This window comes from Schistocerca americana, chromosome 10, assembly GCF_021461395.2.
Source record: "Schistocerca americana isolate TAMUIC-IGC-003095 chromosome 10, iqSchAmer2.1, whole genome shotgun sequence".
Taxonomy (NCBI): Eukaryota; Metazoa; Arthropoda; class Insecta; order Orthoptera; family Acrididae; genus Schistocerca; species Schistocerca americana.
The window spans coordinates 127,635,395-127,653,743 of record NC_060128.1 but is presented as its reverse complement, the minus strand read 5'-3'; the positions used below and the strand labels follow the sequence as shown (position 1 = coordinate 127,653,743).

Sequence of the window (18,349 nt, the reverse complement as noted above, 5' to 3'; positions counted from 1 at the left end):
CGAGGGAAGGATGGACGTGGGAAGGTGGAGTGAGGGTTTTGGTTTTACTGGGAGAGGCTATAAGAACTTTTGTAATGCAACAGACAATATGAGAGACCGGACAGAATGTAGCCTGTTCAACAGTAATGAGCTACTCATTTCCATATACTGAAAATGCACGCAGTAGAGTGTTTGCAAATTCCTGTTTTGCCAGGCGTGCCCGCTACGTCAATTCTCCATATGGAAAATGAAATATAGCTTGTCTCAGCTTTTGCTCATTGGCTACTTTTTACAACAAGAGTTTTTTATGGTTTAGAAAAGTTAACACTAACTGATTTGCACATTTACAAACGAACAGAATAAAGACTCTAACGAAATTAGCCAAAAAATTAACAAAGTTCCTTTCTTAAAGGCAAAATATTGGATCTAATGTTTATTTCAAGGGAAAAGAATTATATTTTTCAATTGCATTCTTTACCTTGTTGCTATCAAACCATCTTGCCCACTGCAGGAGCCAGACAGATGGAATATTTGCTCTCGTCGTTACAATGTAAAACCAAATTTTAAAAAACTAACAACTCGAAATCTTACGAACAGTTGATTCACTATTTACATAGGTTAATTTTACAGTCTTGAACCAACCTAAACAGCCATTAGAAAAGGAAACTCAACGGTTGGACGAAACTTTTTCGATATTTTCAAGGAAAACAATGCTATAAAACGCTAAACTTTCCATCCAAAAAACATTTTTAACAAATATGGATAAAATTATAATGTATTCTTTTATTCATCTAGGAATGAAAAGGAGAAATTAAATTTTAAGAAATCATCGCCTTCGGGGCGTTTCCACTTTTCACTCTGTTTTCAGATGTAGCCCATGTCTGCGTCCAAGCCTTACACAGAAACGTATATTTTACTATTGTTTAGAACGTAACATGAAAAATGCGTTAACAGTAACATTGGAAGCGTTCAAAAATTTCTAATTAGAACGACTACATTTATTTACAGATAGAAAAGTAAAAACATCCATCACTTATCGTTATGTAAACGAAGATAACAAAAACTATTGACGCTAAAACTAGACACTTTAAAGTTCTCAGCTGCGTTTAAGAAACATTGTTCTTGGAGAGAAGGTATACGTCAGCTTGTGAAGCAGGAAATTCGATACTGTTACCTAATAATATTAAACTACGCTGCACAGTTAGTTCTACGTATAGCTTATCAGCCTAACATCAATGGCACATACTGTTCATAAAAAACATGACACTGAACATTTTCATATTTGCATTTATACGTATATACACAACTCCTAAAGTCGGCAGGTGGCCTCCATCTTTGTTCCACCTGATTCACGCAAAAAAATTGCTTACAAGTGGTGAACTGGGTTACATACGTGGATACATGGTTCGCAGAATTTGTTTTTAAGTATTACTATGGTAAAATTACCTAACATTACTTTCACAACACACATATATTTATAGCTACAACAAAAAAAATGCTGTCGCAGCATAAAACTACACAACCATACGCAAGCACTCATTGGTTTGATGAAGCCTCCTACGGCAGCCTATAGGGACATTTTCTCCATGTGGGTTCTTTGAGTTCAAAATAACCTTTTCGTGCAGTACATGAGAGTCAAAGCTAGGAAGAAATTCCGAAGAGTTACGCAAATTAAATCCCACGTGGTGAGGTTGACTATTCAAAGCGTCAAATTTCTGCGATGTACCGGATTTGTGGTTCAACCAGTGCTGCCACTCGGAAAATTCGTATACCGTAAAAATCGGAATTTTACGTGATTGCTTGAGGGTTTGTTAGGAAGTTAGTTCTGAACACTAACGTTCTGTTGCCGAAACCGACGTCGCAGGTTCAGTGAGTGTACAGCGCAGATTTGTCGATTATACAGTACCTGCGTCGGGTTACACGAAGATTTAATTTTATACCTAAGTACTGATAATTCGGATTCGAGGAGGTTATACATACATTTCTCTCACACAGTCACAACGTGACTCTATGTGAGCAAAATAAAAAAAAAATTCAATTAATACCTTCGCCAGTCTTAGCCTAAACTTGCATTCGATTGTATTAAATTGCACGAGCTACTTTACGAACAGCAATACTAAATCCTTAGGAGACACCGATTGTCCATGTTGGCTCTCGTAGAAGAGGAGAAATGGACTCACGTACTATCACAGTTGCAGAGAGCGGAAATTGACAAAGACACTACACGCAATTGAAATGGTTGGGAGTTTTACAGCTAGGTGGACTTAAAACCACACTCTAGAATGATTAAGGTTCCTTATTCTCTAAGTTTGATATGGGAGCAAGGTATGCAATATCTGACATGAAACTTCCTAATAGCGTGCCCTATATAGAACTAAAATGTTCGGAAGGTCTAACAACCGAAGGAGTCATTGAAATGTGACGGTAATAACTGCAGGATAGTTGCGGATAGTATACCGATTTAAATGGACTGTGGAAAGGAACTGATTTAAATATTAAAGTGCAATTATGAAGAAGACTGAAAACGAAACTTCTTAGAACTTCTGCTATCTGTAATAATGGCTGGAAAATCTAATATTCTCTATTATTGTTAACTATACAGTTTTCTCGTTGGAGTGGGATTATTAGGAGCAGAGAATGCGTCACTTGACTTTTAGAAGAAGAGAATTGTATTTGTTTACACCAAGAGGGTTTCAAACTGACAAATACACTTGGCGCGTGTTGATGCATAACAGCCCGTAACTACAGCATGTAAATAAGTCCAAGCAGTGATAGACAGCTGTGCCACACGTTAAATATTTATGTGTTTAAGAAAATATATCAATGGATGCCTTCAATCTAAGTATCTATTAAATACCATACACATGAATCTGGACACACACCACTTCGGAATGGACGTTGAAACCACAAGTTTACTTAATGAATTGTAGGGAAATATATAAGCAAATTCAAGGAAGATGTGTCATGCTAAGACATTGAATATTAACGCTGTGGAGTGGACTGGGTCACCCACGAAAATCCTTTACGTATGGCCGAACTTTGTGGATACTACTTGTAAGATACCACTAATTCGTCTAATTAACTTTAAAATAGCTGTGTCCAGCGTGATTTTCATCACTAGTCCCCACTTTGAAAAATACACTGTCACGTAAGCATATGCCCAATAAAATAGACTTGGATCCATTTTACTCTACGGCTTTGACACTTTCACTCAATCACACAAATACATACACACTCACGAAAATTACGGATTCATTGTCTCTCAAGAATATGTAAGAGCAAAGTATTCTTTAGTCCAGTACTTATTCTTTCGTATTAAACTACTTAAATCTACCCTGACACAAAGTTACGTATATAATGTACTAGTTAAGTATTGAATTGCTTTATCCAAGATCGGTTGTGTTCGAAATACGGCATTTATAGAGACAAGTCATGGTGAGCCACGTATCCCGCATGGGAAGGGCTTCCAATGTATGGGGAACGTTTTACGTTGGGCAATTCCCGACACGGCTGCCCTGTTTCTTCCATGAAGCATTTAAGGGTGTGATCTGCGAAGATGGTCATTGTCGTGAAATTGGCAAAAATAATAAGCACAAGAGGAGCTAAAGAAAGTGATGCTGTGTGGTGGGGCTGAACTTGAAATTATTTTCGGTGGTGCTAAAAATTACGTTTGGTAATAAAAAGTTCTCTAGAACCATTTAGAGAAACAAATTACCGGTTATGTCTGGTTCGTTGACACAATGCACATGACTCAACAAACAATTTCTACAACCAACAAAGAAGGTGTTAACAGAAGTTGTTGATTACAGCAGATACTCCATAATTAACAGACACTGTGAAATACGGTAACAAGACGTGGTGTCTAAACATTTGTGCTATATATCAAAGAAATTCGACTGAGGGCAAAACCTTAACGGAACTATAACAAAGCAATTACCGATTTTAAGCAAGCAATTGATAATAACAGACGCGGTGTGCCATAGAAGGTTCTTATGTCAGCATTAACCAATTAAATATCAAACTTTCCTAGGAGTAAACCAGAAAAACAACCTTTGTTGATGCCAAACTTAACAGATTAGACACTGTACATAAAATGATGTCCAAACAGAACTACTTACTCCGAAAACACGTGTTAAAATACGTCAGATAAGAATTAAATAAAAATAAAATATATCGAAAAAAGAACACATTTTCGAATCTATGACACTCTTTCTCATAGAGGCAGTGCGCTTCCGCTTAGGACATGAAAGAGAAAGTTTCCACAACTGAAGAGTAATCATATACCGGAACAGTATTCACACATTCCATTTATTGTCTTCATACTCCTCTTTTGAAAATTCAGTCTCTCCTGTTTGGTGATTATTCCTGCTTCAAAGGCTGCAGAGGAGGAGTCAGAAGACAGCGATGTTCCGGTTCGTCCTCTCTTCATGTTGTGGTTTCAGTCTCTCTCTCTAGATGTCTGTTGTTTACTGAGCTTTCTTTGTTATATCACAGTCACATTACGTTACGATTTACGGTTAAAGTACTTGGAAATGATGCCTGGCGAGGGAGGTCTTCACAACGAAAAATGCTTCACCCAGAAAGTTCAGTGGGGAAGTCTCACCTGGCAACAACAATGCAGAACTTGGCAATCGTGTAAAAGCGAGAACGTCGATGCTGTCTTAAACTGGGAAGAGTTCTAAAATATTGTTCCAGTCACATTCTCTTTACCATAAATGTAGAACGTTAGGCAATAAATACTAAGCACTTATCAAGAAGAGTACTATTGCAACGTACCCTATATCTACACAAAAAAACTGTAAGTACTTGGCACTACAGTGCAACCAGACATTGCTTCCTAGAGACAATGTCCTTCCAAGAGACAAAGTCAGTGAGCCGCTACTTTGAAGTAATTCCTCCCAAAAGTAATGTTGTTCTCTTTCTCTCCCATCACACACACGTTTCGCGAATGCTGACCAACGGTGAGTTTCCACGAGTCGAAGAGGACGGTGATCAGCTGATGAGAATCGTCAAGCGATGTAGAAGCTCAGGAGGCTGTGGAATGTTGCTGGGGTATCGATTACCTCTAATTCTTGCAGAGTCAGGTTGAGAAAGTTCATCGATTCTGGTGCATAAAATCTCAACTACCAAATTTCATTGCTCGTTTCTTAGAGGCACGACCCTCAGTGATATGTCCTCCTCTTCGTTCGTCTGCAGCTAGCAGACTTGAGTCACAATCTCGTCGAGTTGTGCTAGTCGCGTCTTTCACCTCGATTCCTGATCATCGAACTGGCGAGGGTTCCTCTCGACTCCGGAGTTGAGTTCTCTCTTGGAAGGCCTCAGGACCTTGCTGGTACCACTGCTTCCGTAGTAGCGTTATCCGGCGGGCGGATACGGGGTCCCTCTGGAACCTGCCGTGGCCAGAGCGGCGGCCCTACTGGAAGTAGGGGAACCCGGTCCAGGCTGGAGCTGGAGGCGTGGCCGTGGGCAGCAGCTCGTCCAGCGGCAGGTCGCAGAGTGGCTCCGGCATCTAGGTGGGCACCTTGGCCACCGCCTTCAGCAGGTCCGCGCCCGGAGGGGCCTTCTCCAGCCCCAGCTTGTGCTGGTCGTGCAGATGGTGGCTGATGGTGTGGTGCTGCTGCGGCGGCTGCTGCGGCGGCGCCTGCTGCTGCTGTTGCTGCTGCTGCTGTTGCTGTTGTTGCTGTTGTTGTTGCTGCTGCTCCAGCTTCTTCTCCTGCTGCTGCTTCAGGCGGTCCTGCTCCTCGCGCTCGCGGCGCGCCTGCTCGTTGATCTCCTTGACCGCGCGCAGCTCCTTCTTGAGCTTCATGCGGCGGTTCTGGAACCAGATCTTGATCTGGCGCTCCGTAAGGCAGAGCGCGTGGGCGATTTCGATCCGCCGGCGTCGCGTCAGGTAGTGGTTAAAGTGGAATTCTTTCTCCAGCTCCAGCGTCTGGAAGCGCGTGTAGGTCTGCCGGCCGCGTCGCCGTGGGCAGCCGTTGGGCCCTGCAACAGAAAAGTCCAAAAGGGACACTGTGTTACACAGTTCGTCACGACACATGTACACAATACACATTCCAACAGCCATAATAAAAATATCTAATAATGGTTACTCCATCGCAGTCTACATTAACCGTTCTGTAAAGAAAGGAGATCCAAGTTCAACGCTATGTCAACAACAGGGTATCTTTCAGTGCCTGGTATGACGACGATCTTCGTCTCAATTGTCTTCAAGAAAAATTGATCCAGGCAGTACACTTGAGTGCACTAGAGTCGCTTTTAGGCGGAGGGGCTGAATGAGGTGCCGCTATTTGTAAGACATTGCATGCTTGTACTGGAGAATGATGTTACAAAGGCCGACACAGCTAATTAAGTAATTTAAGGTAAGTGTACTGATTCCTTTCAGAACACCACAGTCGATATCCTCCTCCAGCCACCCACAATCAGTGTCCATAATGATTCATAGTCGTGAGTCGTTAAAGGTTGAGATCCCTCTCCTCTTTTGGGTGGACTTCAGCTGTTCGTCCTGCCATCCAAATTTAGACATAATGGGAAATCACCTTAGGCCAATATCATAATGGTTCCTTCGAAAAGCTGACAGCTGTAGCTCTTCTCTATCCTTCACAATCCTAGTCCGTCCCCAATGACTCGTCGTCGTTGTGAAGCTAAACTCAGATTTATCCTCCTTTTTGGAGGCGTCAAGCCACACAAATTTAGGCATCCCGCGTCTCCCATTAACCACTTAAAGCCTTATCGGAACTGCTCCTTTCGAAAGGAGGCAGCTGAATGCCTTCACCTTGCTTCCACCTTCCGAGCCTGTGCCCCATCTCCAATTGACTCGTTACTGAAACAACACTAAAACCCACAGGTCCTTTCTTCGCAGACCCCATCGATAAGGCTAAGTAAGTTGCTATGGTGCTTAACATGCTGGAATCGTATGCAGCTGAGCAGAGTTCATGCAACTGTCCAAAGTCACAGGTTTGAGTTTTACACAGCCTCCAAAACTGACTTCGGATGAGTTCTGAGATGACTCTTTTAGATTTCTCTTTATCATTTTGTTACCTCGGATTTCTATTCTAATAATTTGGGTTCATGTCCCAGACGCAGAGGTATACTTCTCATCTGCGTTCGAAATGGATAACGCTGTAACCGCCTATGTCAGGAGAATGAAAACCAAAGTACATCATAGTAAAAAATAATGAGACAAATTAGTAAATAAATGCTGTATCAAGAACACTCAAAGTGCCATACAAGAAAAGCGTTTGGGAATACTAGTAAGGGCCAAAAACAAAGATTTTCTACCACGTCCCATACATACTGAGACACAATGTGTGGTGTCACCGCCAGACACCACACTTGCTAGGTGGTAGCCTTTAAATCGACCGCGGTCCATTAGTATACGTCGGACCCGCGTGTCGCCACTGTCAGTGATTGCAGACCGAGCGCCGCCACACGGCAGATCTAGAGAGACTTACTAGCACTCGCCCCAGTTGTACAGCCGACTTTGCCAGAGATGGATCACTGACAACTACGCTCTCATTTGCCGAGACGATAGTTAGCACAGCCTTCAGCTACATTTGCTACGACCTAGCAAGGCGCCATAGCATTTGATATTACTTTATATTGTGGTTATAACATGTACCGTCAAGAGAGATGTTCTACAATTGTGGATTAAAGTTAAGTATTATATCAACTACGTACTTTATTTGCTACTATTAATTCCTTTAACTGTTCCAGACCTCACGCCAATCTGCGTGAGCTTAACGCGTGCCTTTCGGCTTCCTCTCATTGTAAGTTGGCTGTCTTGCCCCGTCACAACACAATGTTTTATTTGTGGCAATTTAAGTACAGAAATAAAGCAGTAAGTTTCTAACCGGTAGTAATGAAGGCAACAAAAACCATTTCTCACATATTTTAAATTTTGGAACAGCAGAGGTAAGCATTACTTGGCTCAAAGACCGTGCACCACCTACTAATTCATATCTAAAACACTTTCTCCTTGATGCGGCACCTGTATCAAGTGTGTAGATATACAACAGAGTACCGAGAATATAACAGTACTGAAAACGCGTTTTGTGAAAAAGTCGTACTTAGAACGTTTTCAATTTCCATTCTTCTTTGATTCAATTAAAGTTCTGGCAATGCTTTTAATCTTTTCTTTGAATGTAACTACACGACAGATACATGTAACCATATCCTAATCCAATGTGATCTTCTTCGCCTCTCCCAGCCTGTCCACAGTGAAGTCTAACCTATAAAAACAGTTTTGGGACATGTGACACTCCGATGATGAAACTTCGTCCAAAGGAGAACTCTAAACTGTCGCAAAAGTCATTTAAGAATTTTACGAACAGAAACCAAAAGAAAATTAATCAATGAAAAAGGCCGCCTAGGTGACCATTTTATCTCTCTTTAAATTAATGATGACGAAAGCAATATTACTAGCGGGTCTTTGTCAGTTCTACTGCTGAAAGATGCAATTTGAGTGACAAACCGCACCTTGCAGCACTAAATTAGAGAATTGTCTGTTAATCAGACCGAAATCGGCCATCATTAATAAAAAAAAACTAGTGGACCAGATCGTGTTTTTCATTAATTATACCAACGGAAACTAAGGTTTCCTGAGAAATGCCATCACTTTCAATAGAAACTCAAGGGTATTCTAAATGGAGATTAGCGACAGTGAACTTATTTATTGGTGTCACACTTTAGTTCAAAATGGTTCAAATGGCTCTGAGCACTATGCGACTCAACTTCCGAGGTCATCAGTCGCCTAGAACTTAGAACTAATTAAACCTAACTAACCTAAGGACACCACACACACCCATGCCCGAGGCAGGATTCGAACCTGCGACCGTAGCGGTCGCTCGGCTCCAGACTGTAGCGCCCAGAACCGCACGGCCACCCTTCAGTAATCACACAGATGGCGCTGCATTTCTAGGTAACAACTAAAAACCTAATAAGCATATTTTTTAGATCTATTTCATTGTGTGTTGCGAAATGTTTCTTACAAGCCTGATGACGAAATGTTTGTCTATGTTTGTTGCCAGATACCACTGTGGACTGAAAGTTGATGGTGACATTCGAGACCAGCACAAGGTCTGCTTCGGGACAGCGGATCATCCAGGAGTGTGAAGCTGGGAGAACACGGTAAAGCAAGCCTGCTGGTATAGAATCTAAGTCATCTGAACATAAAAGCAACGGCTCGATAAGATATCTACATCCACCCACTTAGAATTCCTGTGGCTTCACTCCGTTGTTAAAGAGAATGGACACACATTCCTTACAATGGCCCAAGGGTATTATTTTCTCTCACCCCTGCGACACCAGTGATGCTGAACTTAGCTTACGTGATGCTTCTCCCCTCCACAGATTACTCGGATACAGACAATATAAAAATATTATTTGTATCGTACGAGGGATATTTCAGAACTAACGAAGATTACTTTCCTCCTAGCGGACTGACAGGTTCTCTAATTAGAGATCTCTACCGAATGCAATTTGGATTCAGTTAGCTAATCGTCATTCGGAAGCTTCAATTATTTTGAAGTGCTCAGTTTCGTATCGCTATTTGACGTGTTCTGCGACTTACGTTAAATATTTTCTGCGTCCTGAGAAAGCTTTTATTTTTGTCACCTTTTCATTCTAGGGGACAGCAAAATGTTGCAAGAGGGAAGCTGCCGTGAGTAATAAGGCGCAAAACGGTTCACATTTTGCTTTTGTTCGAAAACTGCCTGAAACTCACTCACTGCTATGGAACCACCACGGAAAGTACCCCCGCCATCCCTCCAAAAACGGAATTATTGTAAGATTCGCACGCAAAAAATTATTGGTTCCCTCGTCATATGTACGAAAACAGGAGGTACAACATCTATATCCGCATCCAGCCTGTACATCCATACTGTGCAAACCGCAGTGAAGTACATGGCAGAGGGTATTGCGCTTTGCACCAGCTATTACGGCTTCTTTCCGTTCCATTCACGTATGGACCGCGAGAAGAATGATTGCTCGTACGCATCTGTGCTCTGTAATTGGTATAATCTTGTCCTCGCGATCCCCACTGCAGCGGTACATAGGTAGTTGCAGTCATCAAAGCTGATCCAAGGAACCTTATAACTAGGCTTTCAGGGATAGTTTGATAGCCTTTGTCTATTTTTTCAGTGCTGACAGTTCAATTTCTTTAACATCGCCGTGACGCTAGTCCACGGATCAAACAAACTTGACAACATTCGCCTCTCCTGCTCTGTACACGTTCATTATCTCCAGTTGTTTCTATTTGGTACGGGTCCCAAACACTTGGGCAATATTCTAGAATTGGTCGCAGGAGCGTCTTAGAAAACTGACTGCATTTCCTTAGTATTTTCCTAACATTCTATCACTGCAGTGACACTCTAATGACCACTGTGTCGACAGAACGTTAAATTATGACCTTCCTTGTGTCGGGGTAAACACAGTTTCGCAGAAAATGTAAGTTTTTGATCATGTTTCAAGTAGTACCTTCAAATTTAGATCGTACCTTTATTATCAAGTGATTTTATCTAACAATGGCAATAACGTATATTGCATTAATCGATTTTTTAAATAATTAACTGTGGCACAATGAGTTTCCACCCCGTGGTTCATCATCGTGACGCTGTATAAGTGTTTTACAGTTTGCAGAACTTGTACATTAGGTAACCATATCCGCCTTCTCCGGTTCGAATCCGGTGCATGACCGTCCACTGACATCTGGGGAGATCGAATCGCCGTATCCGCATTGAAGGGTTCTCAACAGACGTTTGCGGACCACTGTTGACTGTACGCGCTGGATTTTCCATAAGTGAGAGACAGAGAAAGAGGAATGCAGATGGTTGGTTGTTCTGTGACTCGACGGTTTCCTTCACCTCAAGCGTTAGCTTTCTGCTTGTGTAATAAGAGGGACATTTGAAAAGTCCGTTCGAAGTCCGAGAGATGGCACCACCGGCTCATAGCGAGGTCGTGTTTAGTTAGCAGCATCTTTGGAAAGAACGCACACAAAGTTTCAGTCATATTGGTCTATTTCTTTGTGTTTGGCAAGGAAGTCAAATGATTGTCAAAAAATGGACGAAAATGAATTTCATGTGGTGATCAAACATTACTTTATGAAAGACAAAACGCCTCAGAAGACTAAATAGAAGCATGATACATATTACGGTGACTCTGTACCTTCGGTTAGAATTGTTTACAAGTGGTTTCAAAATTTTTGGAGTGGCCATATGGGCACAAGTGATGCTGAACGTTCTGGACGCCCTATGGAGATTACGACTCAAGAAATCACTGATAAAATTCATGATATGGTCATGGATGACAGAAGAGTTAAGGTGCGTGAGATTGCTGGTGCTGTGGGCATCTCGAATGAATGGGTACATAATGTTTTCCATAAACATTTGGACATGAGAAAGCTATCCGCAAGATGTGTTGCAAGGATTGTTTGCAGCTGTTCAGGAAGAATCCGCAGGACTTTAAGCGCCGTTTCGTCTCTGTGGATGAAACATGGATGCATAACTATACTCCTGAGACCAAACAACAATCTAAACAATGGGTTACCAAGGAAGAATCTGCACCAAAACAAGCGAAGACCATTTTTTCGGCCGGAAAGGTTATGGCGACTGTCTTTTGGGATTCGCAAGGGATAATCCTCATCGACTATCTGGAAAAGGGTAAAACTATTACAGGTGCATATTATTCATCGTTATAGAACCGTTTTAAAATCGAGCTGCAAGAAAAACGCCGACGGTTTGACCGCAAAAATGTCCTTTTCCATAACGACAATGCACCAGCACACACCTCAGCAGTTATGGTCGCAAAATTAATGGAAATAGGGTTCCAACTCGTTTCACATCCCCCCTATTCTCAGGACTTGGCTCCCTCGGACTACTATCTGTTCCCCAATTTGAAGAAATGGCTGATGGGACAAAGATTATATTCAAGGAGAATGTGATGGCAGCAACTAATAGCTATTTTGCAGACTTGGACAATTCCTATTATTCGCAAGGGATCAACAATCAGAACAGTGTTGGACGAAGTGTATAAGGAGACTATGTCGTTAAAATAAAAAAGGTTTACCCCAAACACTTACGTAGTTTTTATTTTTGCACGGACTTTCCAAACGCCCCTCGTATGCTGATGAATGAGCAATTAAGGATTCTTTTGAATGAGCTGTCAGACCTTCAGCAGAGATTCTTATCTTCTGGAGATGGGATATTGCTGAGAACAGGAAGCCATAGCGTGCTTGTACACCGAACACATTCCGTAATTATTCGCATTGCCTTAATGAATTGCACATGTGTCTTCTTTGTGTGAGCACTATCGATCTATGTCGAACAGGTACAGAGTGTGATAGAGCTAAGGTCGTGGTTCTTAAAGCATGAGCTCTCCAAGAAACAGTTGGAGGATGGCGTCCCAAAATCACACTGGCCACAGTGATTTTTGATAGTGGATAGGATCGTACGTTTTGCTCCAAGAAGCTGTGACGTTAAGTCCTAGTTTTATAAAAAAAAAAAAAATGGCTCTGAGCACTATGGGACTCAACTGCTGAGGTCATTAGTCCCCTAGAACTTAGAACTAGTTAAACCTAACTAACCTAAGGACATCACAAACATCCATGCCCGAGGCAGGATTCGAACCTGCGACCGTAGCAGTCTCGCGGTTCCAGACTGCAGCGCCTTTAACCGCATGGCCACTTCGGCCGGCTACTTTTACAAATCTCAATATTAAACTCTTTACGCAAATGACATGGGCCGTACTGTGCACGTTGCACGTATACTCTTCCTGATGGTAACATACTGCTGATTAGTCCCCGCCTGGAGTTCCGAAAGCGGGGCTGTTTTACCTAAGGAATATTTTATCCAACAGGATGCCATCATCATTTAACCACATAGTACAGCTGCAAGTTCTCCAGAAAAGTAACGACTGTAGTTTGCCATTGCTTTAGACAGTTCACAGTTCCAGCCTAGCATAGCGAAGATGACTCATGTTACAAGGCCGTATCAGTCAATCATCCCTGGAACTACCGGAAACGTTTCTGCCCGTCTCCAAGAACCTCACGTTTATTTTCGGGTTTGTCCAAAGATAACCCTCCGTTGTGATTACACCTACGGTACGGCTGTCTGTATCGTTGAGGAGCGCAAGCCACCCCACCTCGACAGTGTCTGTGGATCATGAGGCAGTCAGTCTTGAGTTTAGACTTACCGAGGTGCCGTACCGCTTGCTTCGACAAAATGTTTACATGACAGTCATTTCCAGGTTTTATCTCTAACATACGACCTAATGTCATCAAACTGGGAATGGAACCCGGCACTTACACGTTAGTGGCCGGCAATGCTGGTCACTTGAGAATTCCTTTTTTAAACATAGTCGGCTTGACTTGAGAGACGTCTGTCGTTTGCCTGCGCTCACGCAGGTACAAATACGAGGGAGGGCTGCGCTGGACCACCGCGAGGGCCCGGAAGAGTTAGAAAGTTCGGCGCTGCGACGCGAGACAAAGGCCTGCCGGCTCTTTTGTGCGGCCAGGCGTCGCCTCCCGTAAATCTGCGTGACGCAACCCCTCTCGCCTCACGCGGTGTCGCACCCCTTTGTGTCCCACGGAAGAATGCGGCAGGGACAGGCTGGACTTTCTACTCTTTTTCTCGCGCAGGTCAGAGCGGCGGGGTGCGGGTGACGCTTTCCCTGCTGAGGTATTCTCACTCCTTTGCGAGCGCTCCGCGAAAAAAGGAACAAATACTTTTTTTGCCTCGAAACTCCTCCTCGGTGAGCTCTTCGAATGGGAAGTGCTGCAGCCTAACGGACAGTGTAAATATATCTCCCCTCAGCTGTGTATAGTGTTTTCACGCGTATGGGCTATAGATCTGGAAGCTCTACAGATTCATATTCTAGCACTTAGCTTGGTTATCAGGTCGTGTAGTACCGGGAAGTATCATAAGAGCATCGAAATTGACAGCACATATGCAAAGATATCTGAATGGGACCAATATAACCTGTTGAAAAAAAACTGTAACACCAAAAAACAATTAACGATAACGAAATTTCGTCTGGATAACATATTTAAGTGTTTAACATTGCAAGTTCATAGGTTAACGTAGGCGCGAGGTAAGCCATTAGAAATGTGAAATGCTAGTACATTAATAACCGGTGTAATACACAGAAGGTTGAATGATTGCATGTAAACATGCATGCATTATGTTGTACAGGTGTCGGATGTCAGTTTGTGGGACGGAGTTCCATTCCTGTTGCACTCAGTCGGTCAATACAAGGACAGTTGGTTAGTTACTTTCGGGGAGGGAACCAAACAGCGAGGTCATCGGTCCCATCGGATTATGGAAGGATGGGGAGAGAAGTCGGCCGTGCCCTTTCAAAGTACGCATCCAGGCATTTGCCCGAAGCGATTTAGGACAATCACGGGAAATCTAAATCGGCATGGCCGGACGCGGGTTTGAACCGTCGTTCTCCCGAACGCGAGTCCTATGCGCTGAGTAGTGGGCCACCACGCTCGATCAGAGACTGTTAATGCTGTTTGTGGATGACGCTGGAGCTGCAGACAGATCTGGTGATCGAGCAGGCCATGGAACATTCTGTAGAGCGTCTTGGGTTACGACATCCACGATTGGTGTGATGTATGGTAGCCGGCTATAAATGTGGAAAAATGTAAGTTAATGCGGATGATTAGGAAAAACCAACCCATAATATTGGAGCAGGATTATTAGTGTCCTGTTGACCCAACATTGCAAAGGTATACGAAACGTAAGGAGCATGTGAGAGTTGTGTTAGGGATGACGTATGATCGACTTCGATTTAGTGGGAGAATTTTGGGTACGTGTGCTTCGTGTTTAAAGCAGACCCCACGTAGAACGCTCGTACGACCTATTCTTGAGTACTGCTCGAGTGTTTTGGATTCGCACTTGGCCGGCTTAAAGAAAGACATAGAAGGAATTCAGGGGCGGGATACTAGGTTTGTTATCGGTAAGTTTGAAGAAAACGCAAGAAGTGTTACGGAGATGCTTCGGGAACTCAAATGGGAATCCCTGGAGGGAAGGCGACATTCTTTCCGAGGAACGCTGCTGAGAAAGTATGGAGAACCGGCATCTGAAGTTGACTGCAGAACGATTCTACTGCTGCTAACATGCATTTCCCGTTATAGCTACGATAATGAAATTCGAGCAATTGGGGCTCATGTGGAGTTATATAGAGATTAGTTTTTTCCTCTCTCTCTCCCTCTCTCTCTCTCTCTCTCTCTCTCTCTTTCTCTCTATCTCTCTATTTGTGAATGAAAGAAAAAAGGAAACGAACAGTTGTGGTACAGGCTACCCTCCGCCATGCACCGTACGGTAGTTTGCGGAGTATGCACAGGCTGACAATTACTGAACTATATGAAAGAAAGCGTAAACTAGTTACGAACTACGGCATGCATATACTTCATTCACCTTGTAAACGTCACGACCGATATTCAGATTTAGGTTCGATATGCCTGCCATCACTGGCGATGATGTGGCGCAGACGAACAGCAAAATCCTGCATGGCCCGCTGATGTGTCGAAAAATAGATGCCGCCAATGACCTCCTGAATGACTGTTTTTAGCTCAACAATGGTTTTGAGGTAATTACTGTACACCTTTTCTTTAGTACAGCCCCACAAGAAGGAGTCGCACATGTTCAGATCCGGAGGATATGGGGGCCAATCGAGGCCCATGCTAGTGGCCTCTGGATAGCCAGAATGCGGTCCCCCAAAGTGCTCCTCCCGGAGCAACACTCCTACTTCTGTGGGTCGAGCTCCGTCTTGCATCAATCACATCTTGTCGAAGTCAGGGTGACTTTGGACAATGGGATCAAATCATCTTCCAAAACCTTCGCGTAACGTTCGGTAGTCACCGTGCCATAAAGGAATATCACACTGATTACTCCGTGACTGAACATTGCACACCACATAGTCACCAGTGAGGGTGAAGGGACTTCTCGATCGCGAAATTCGGATTCTCTGTCTCCCAAATGCGCCAGTTCTGCTTATTGACGATCCCATCCAAAAGAATGTGGGCTTCGTCGCTGAACCAAACCATGCATACGCATACCAATACCCATCATGACCCGCAGCCAACCGTGCAGTTTGAACGTCCTAAGGCAAACTCTTCAGAAGTTATGGTAATTTTACTTCATTTAGTTCAATAACTGTCACTCTGTATGTAAATGTAGAAACCATGTAGTACGACGTTCTGTAAGATATATTATTAGTGTTTACGTTTACGTACGTATGTCACTAAGGCAGTAATGTTATTTTAAAACGCTGACAAATAGGGAAACTTGTTCTGGGTCGTGTTTACAGTGACAGCGGTTACGTACTGCAGTGACAGGTGTACCGCGTGATCAAAAAGTCAGTATAGATTTGAAAACTTAATAAACCACGGAATAATGTAGATAGAGAGGTAAAAATTGACACACACGTTTGGAATGACATGGGGTTTTATTAGAACCAAAAAAAAAAACAAAGTTCACAAAATGTCCGACAGATGGCGCTGGACAGCAAAACGTAAGTGACTGCTACCGTGACGGGTGAGAGGCACGCCGATATGTTACAGAATGGCAACATCCCCAGCCTGGCTGATAAACGCCTGCTGGAACGTACGATGTTTATGCAGGATGGCGCTCCACCCTATATTGCTAGACGCGTGAAAGATCTCTTGCGCGCGTCGTTTGGTGATGATCGTGTGCTCAGCCGCCACTTTCGTCATGCTTGGCCTCCCAGGTCCCCAGACCTCAGTCCGTGCGATTATTGGCTTTGGGGTTACCTGAAGTCGCAAGTGTATCGTGATTTACCGACATCTCTAGGGATGCTGAAAGACAACACCCGACGCCAATGCCTCACCATAACTCCGGACATGCTTTACAATGCTGTTGACAACATTATTCCTCGACTACAGCTATTGTTGAGGAATGATGGTGGACATATTGAGAATTTCCTGTAAAGAACATCATCTTTACTTTGTCTTACTTTGTTATGCTAATTATTGCTATTCTGATCAGATGAAGCGCCATCCGTCGCACATTTTTTGAACTTTTGAATTTTTTTGGTTCTAATAAAACCCCATGTTATTCCAAGCACGTGTGTCAATTTGTACCTCTCTGTCTACATTATTCCGTGATTTATTCAGTTTTCAAATTTATACTGAGTTTTTGATCACCTGGTGAAGGTGTACAACTACGAGTTGTATATACATGAAAATGGCAAACGGACGAAAGCAGCTGGTAGTGGCATAAATGGCAGTGATCATATAACAGGCATGGTGGAAAACTGGAGTGTCTTTTTATTTTGTTTTAGCTGTTCAAGCTGGAGTACTTTCCTGGTAAGGAGATGGTGATATTTAAGAAAGTGCGCGTTTGTGGAGGTCGTAATCAGCTTTAGCGCCTAGTATATGGAGGAGGCCGTCGCTTTAGAGACGTGCCTCGCATTGTGCCCGTGAATCGCGGCGCCGCTCGCCGTGGTGAGTGTGGGAACCGCCGCGGGGTCTGCGCGCCGGCCTCTGCCCGCTGGTCTCTGCCGGTCGCCGCCACTTCGCAGTCGTAAATCACGGCGCCACGCCTCGTAAAACACGCGACGCGGTCGCCAGCGTGGCCGGGACGTCGCGCCGCTTCTTACCCGGCCATCTGCGGGCGCACCATGCAACTCTGGCGTCGTATTCGAGCACTCAGCTCTCTCCGCCACAATCGCTTTCTTCCCTGCACGGCGCGGTATTTTTTTGTCTGCTGGCTGCTAAAGGAGTTTCTCCGCAGAATCGTCGGGAAGCGGAATATAATTATCAAACGTATCCCGACAACCTTACGTAATGGGAAACTGAGTCACTTGACCGCCAGTACGAAAGGAGGAGGGGAGTTCAAAAATGTTCAAATGTATGTGAAATCTTATGGGACTTAACTGCTAAGGTCATCAGTCCCTAAGCTTACACACTACTTAACCTAAATTATCCTAAGGACAAACACACACACCCATGCCCGAGGGAGGACTCGAACCTCCGACGGGACCAGCCGCACAGTCCGTGACTGCAGCGCCTGAGGCCGCTCGGCTAATCCCGCACGGCAGATCAACCTGAAGAAGTTTCTTAAGTTGTATCCTTTGTTCGCACGTACGTGGACATTCCAGAAATACTTTACAGTCACATAGCGTCACCCCCTCCAACCCTCTGCGGAACCGAATCCAGGATCTGCGCAAGCGTGTATAATCCTCTAACGAGATAATTAAACAAGTAGCCGCCAAATATAGCCATTTTCTAAACGCAGTTAACATTAACAATTTGACTGAAGTTTCTCCTAATGAGAAAAGAGGAGAAGGGACGCGTATATATTTTAAACATTTTTTTTGTAGCCAAGATCGTTTTCGAAACTTTTTTTTTTTG

The 18,349-nt window shown here is 43.5% G+C and overlaps 1 protein-coding gene across 1 annotated transcript; it reads right to left on the bottom strand.

Moving 5' to 3' along the window:
• Positions 1–5,623: 5,623 nt before the first annotated feature.
• On the bottom strand, positions 5,624–6,409 carry LOC124552294 (homeobox protein abdominal-A homolog; the record flags this gene model as incomplete). Its single annotated transcript, XM_047126570.1, has 2 exons — positions 6,349–6,409; positions 5,624–5,961 (listed from the first exon to the last, which is right to left on the bottom strand). Coding segments are annotated over exons 1-2 (399 nt in total), but the record flags the coding sequence as incomplete, so codon positions are not given.
• Positions 6,410–18,349: the final 11,940 nt, after the last annotated feature.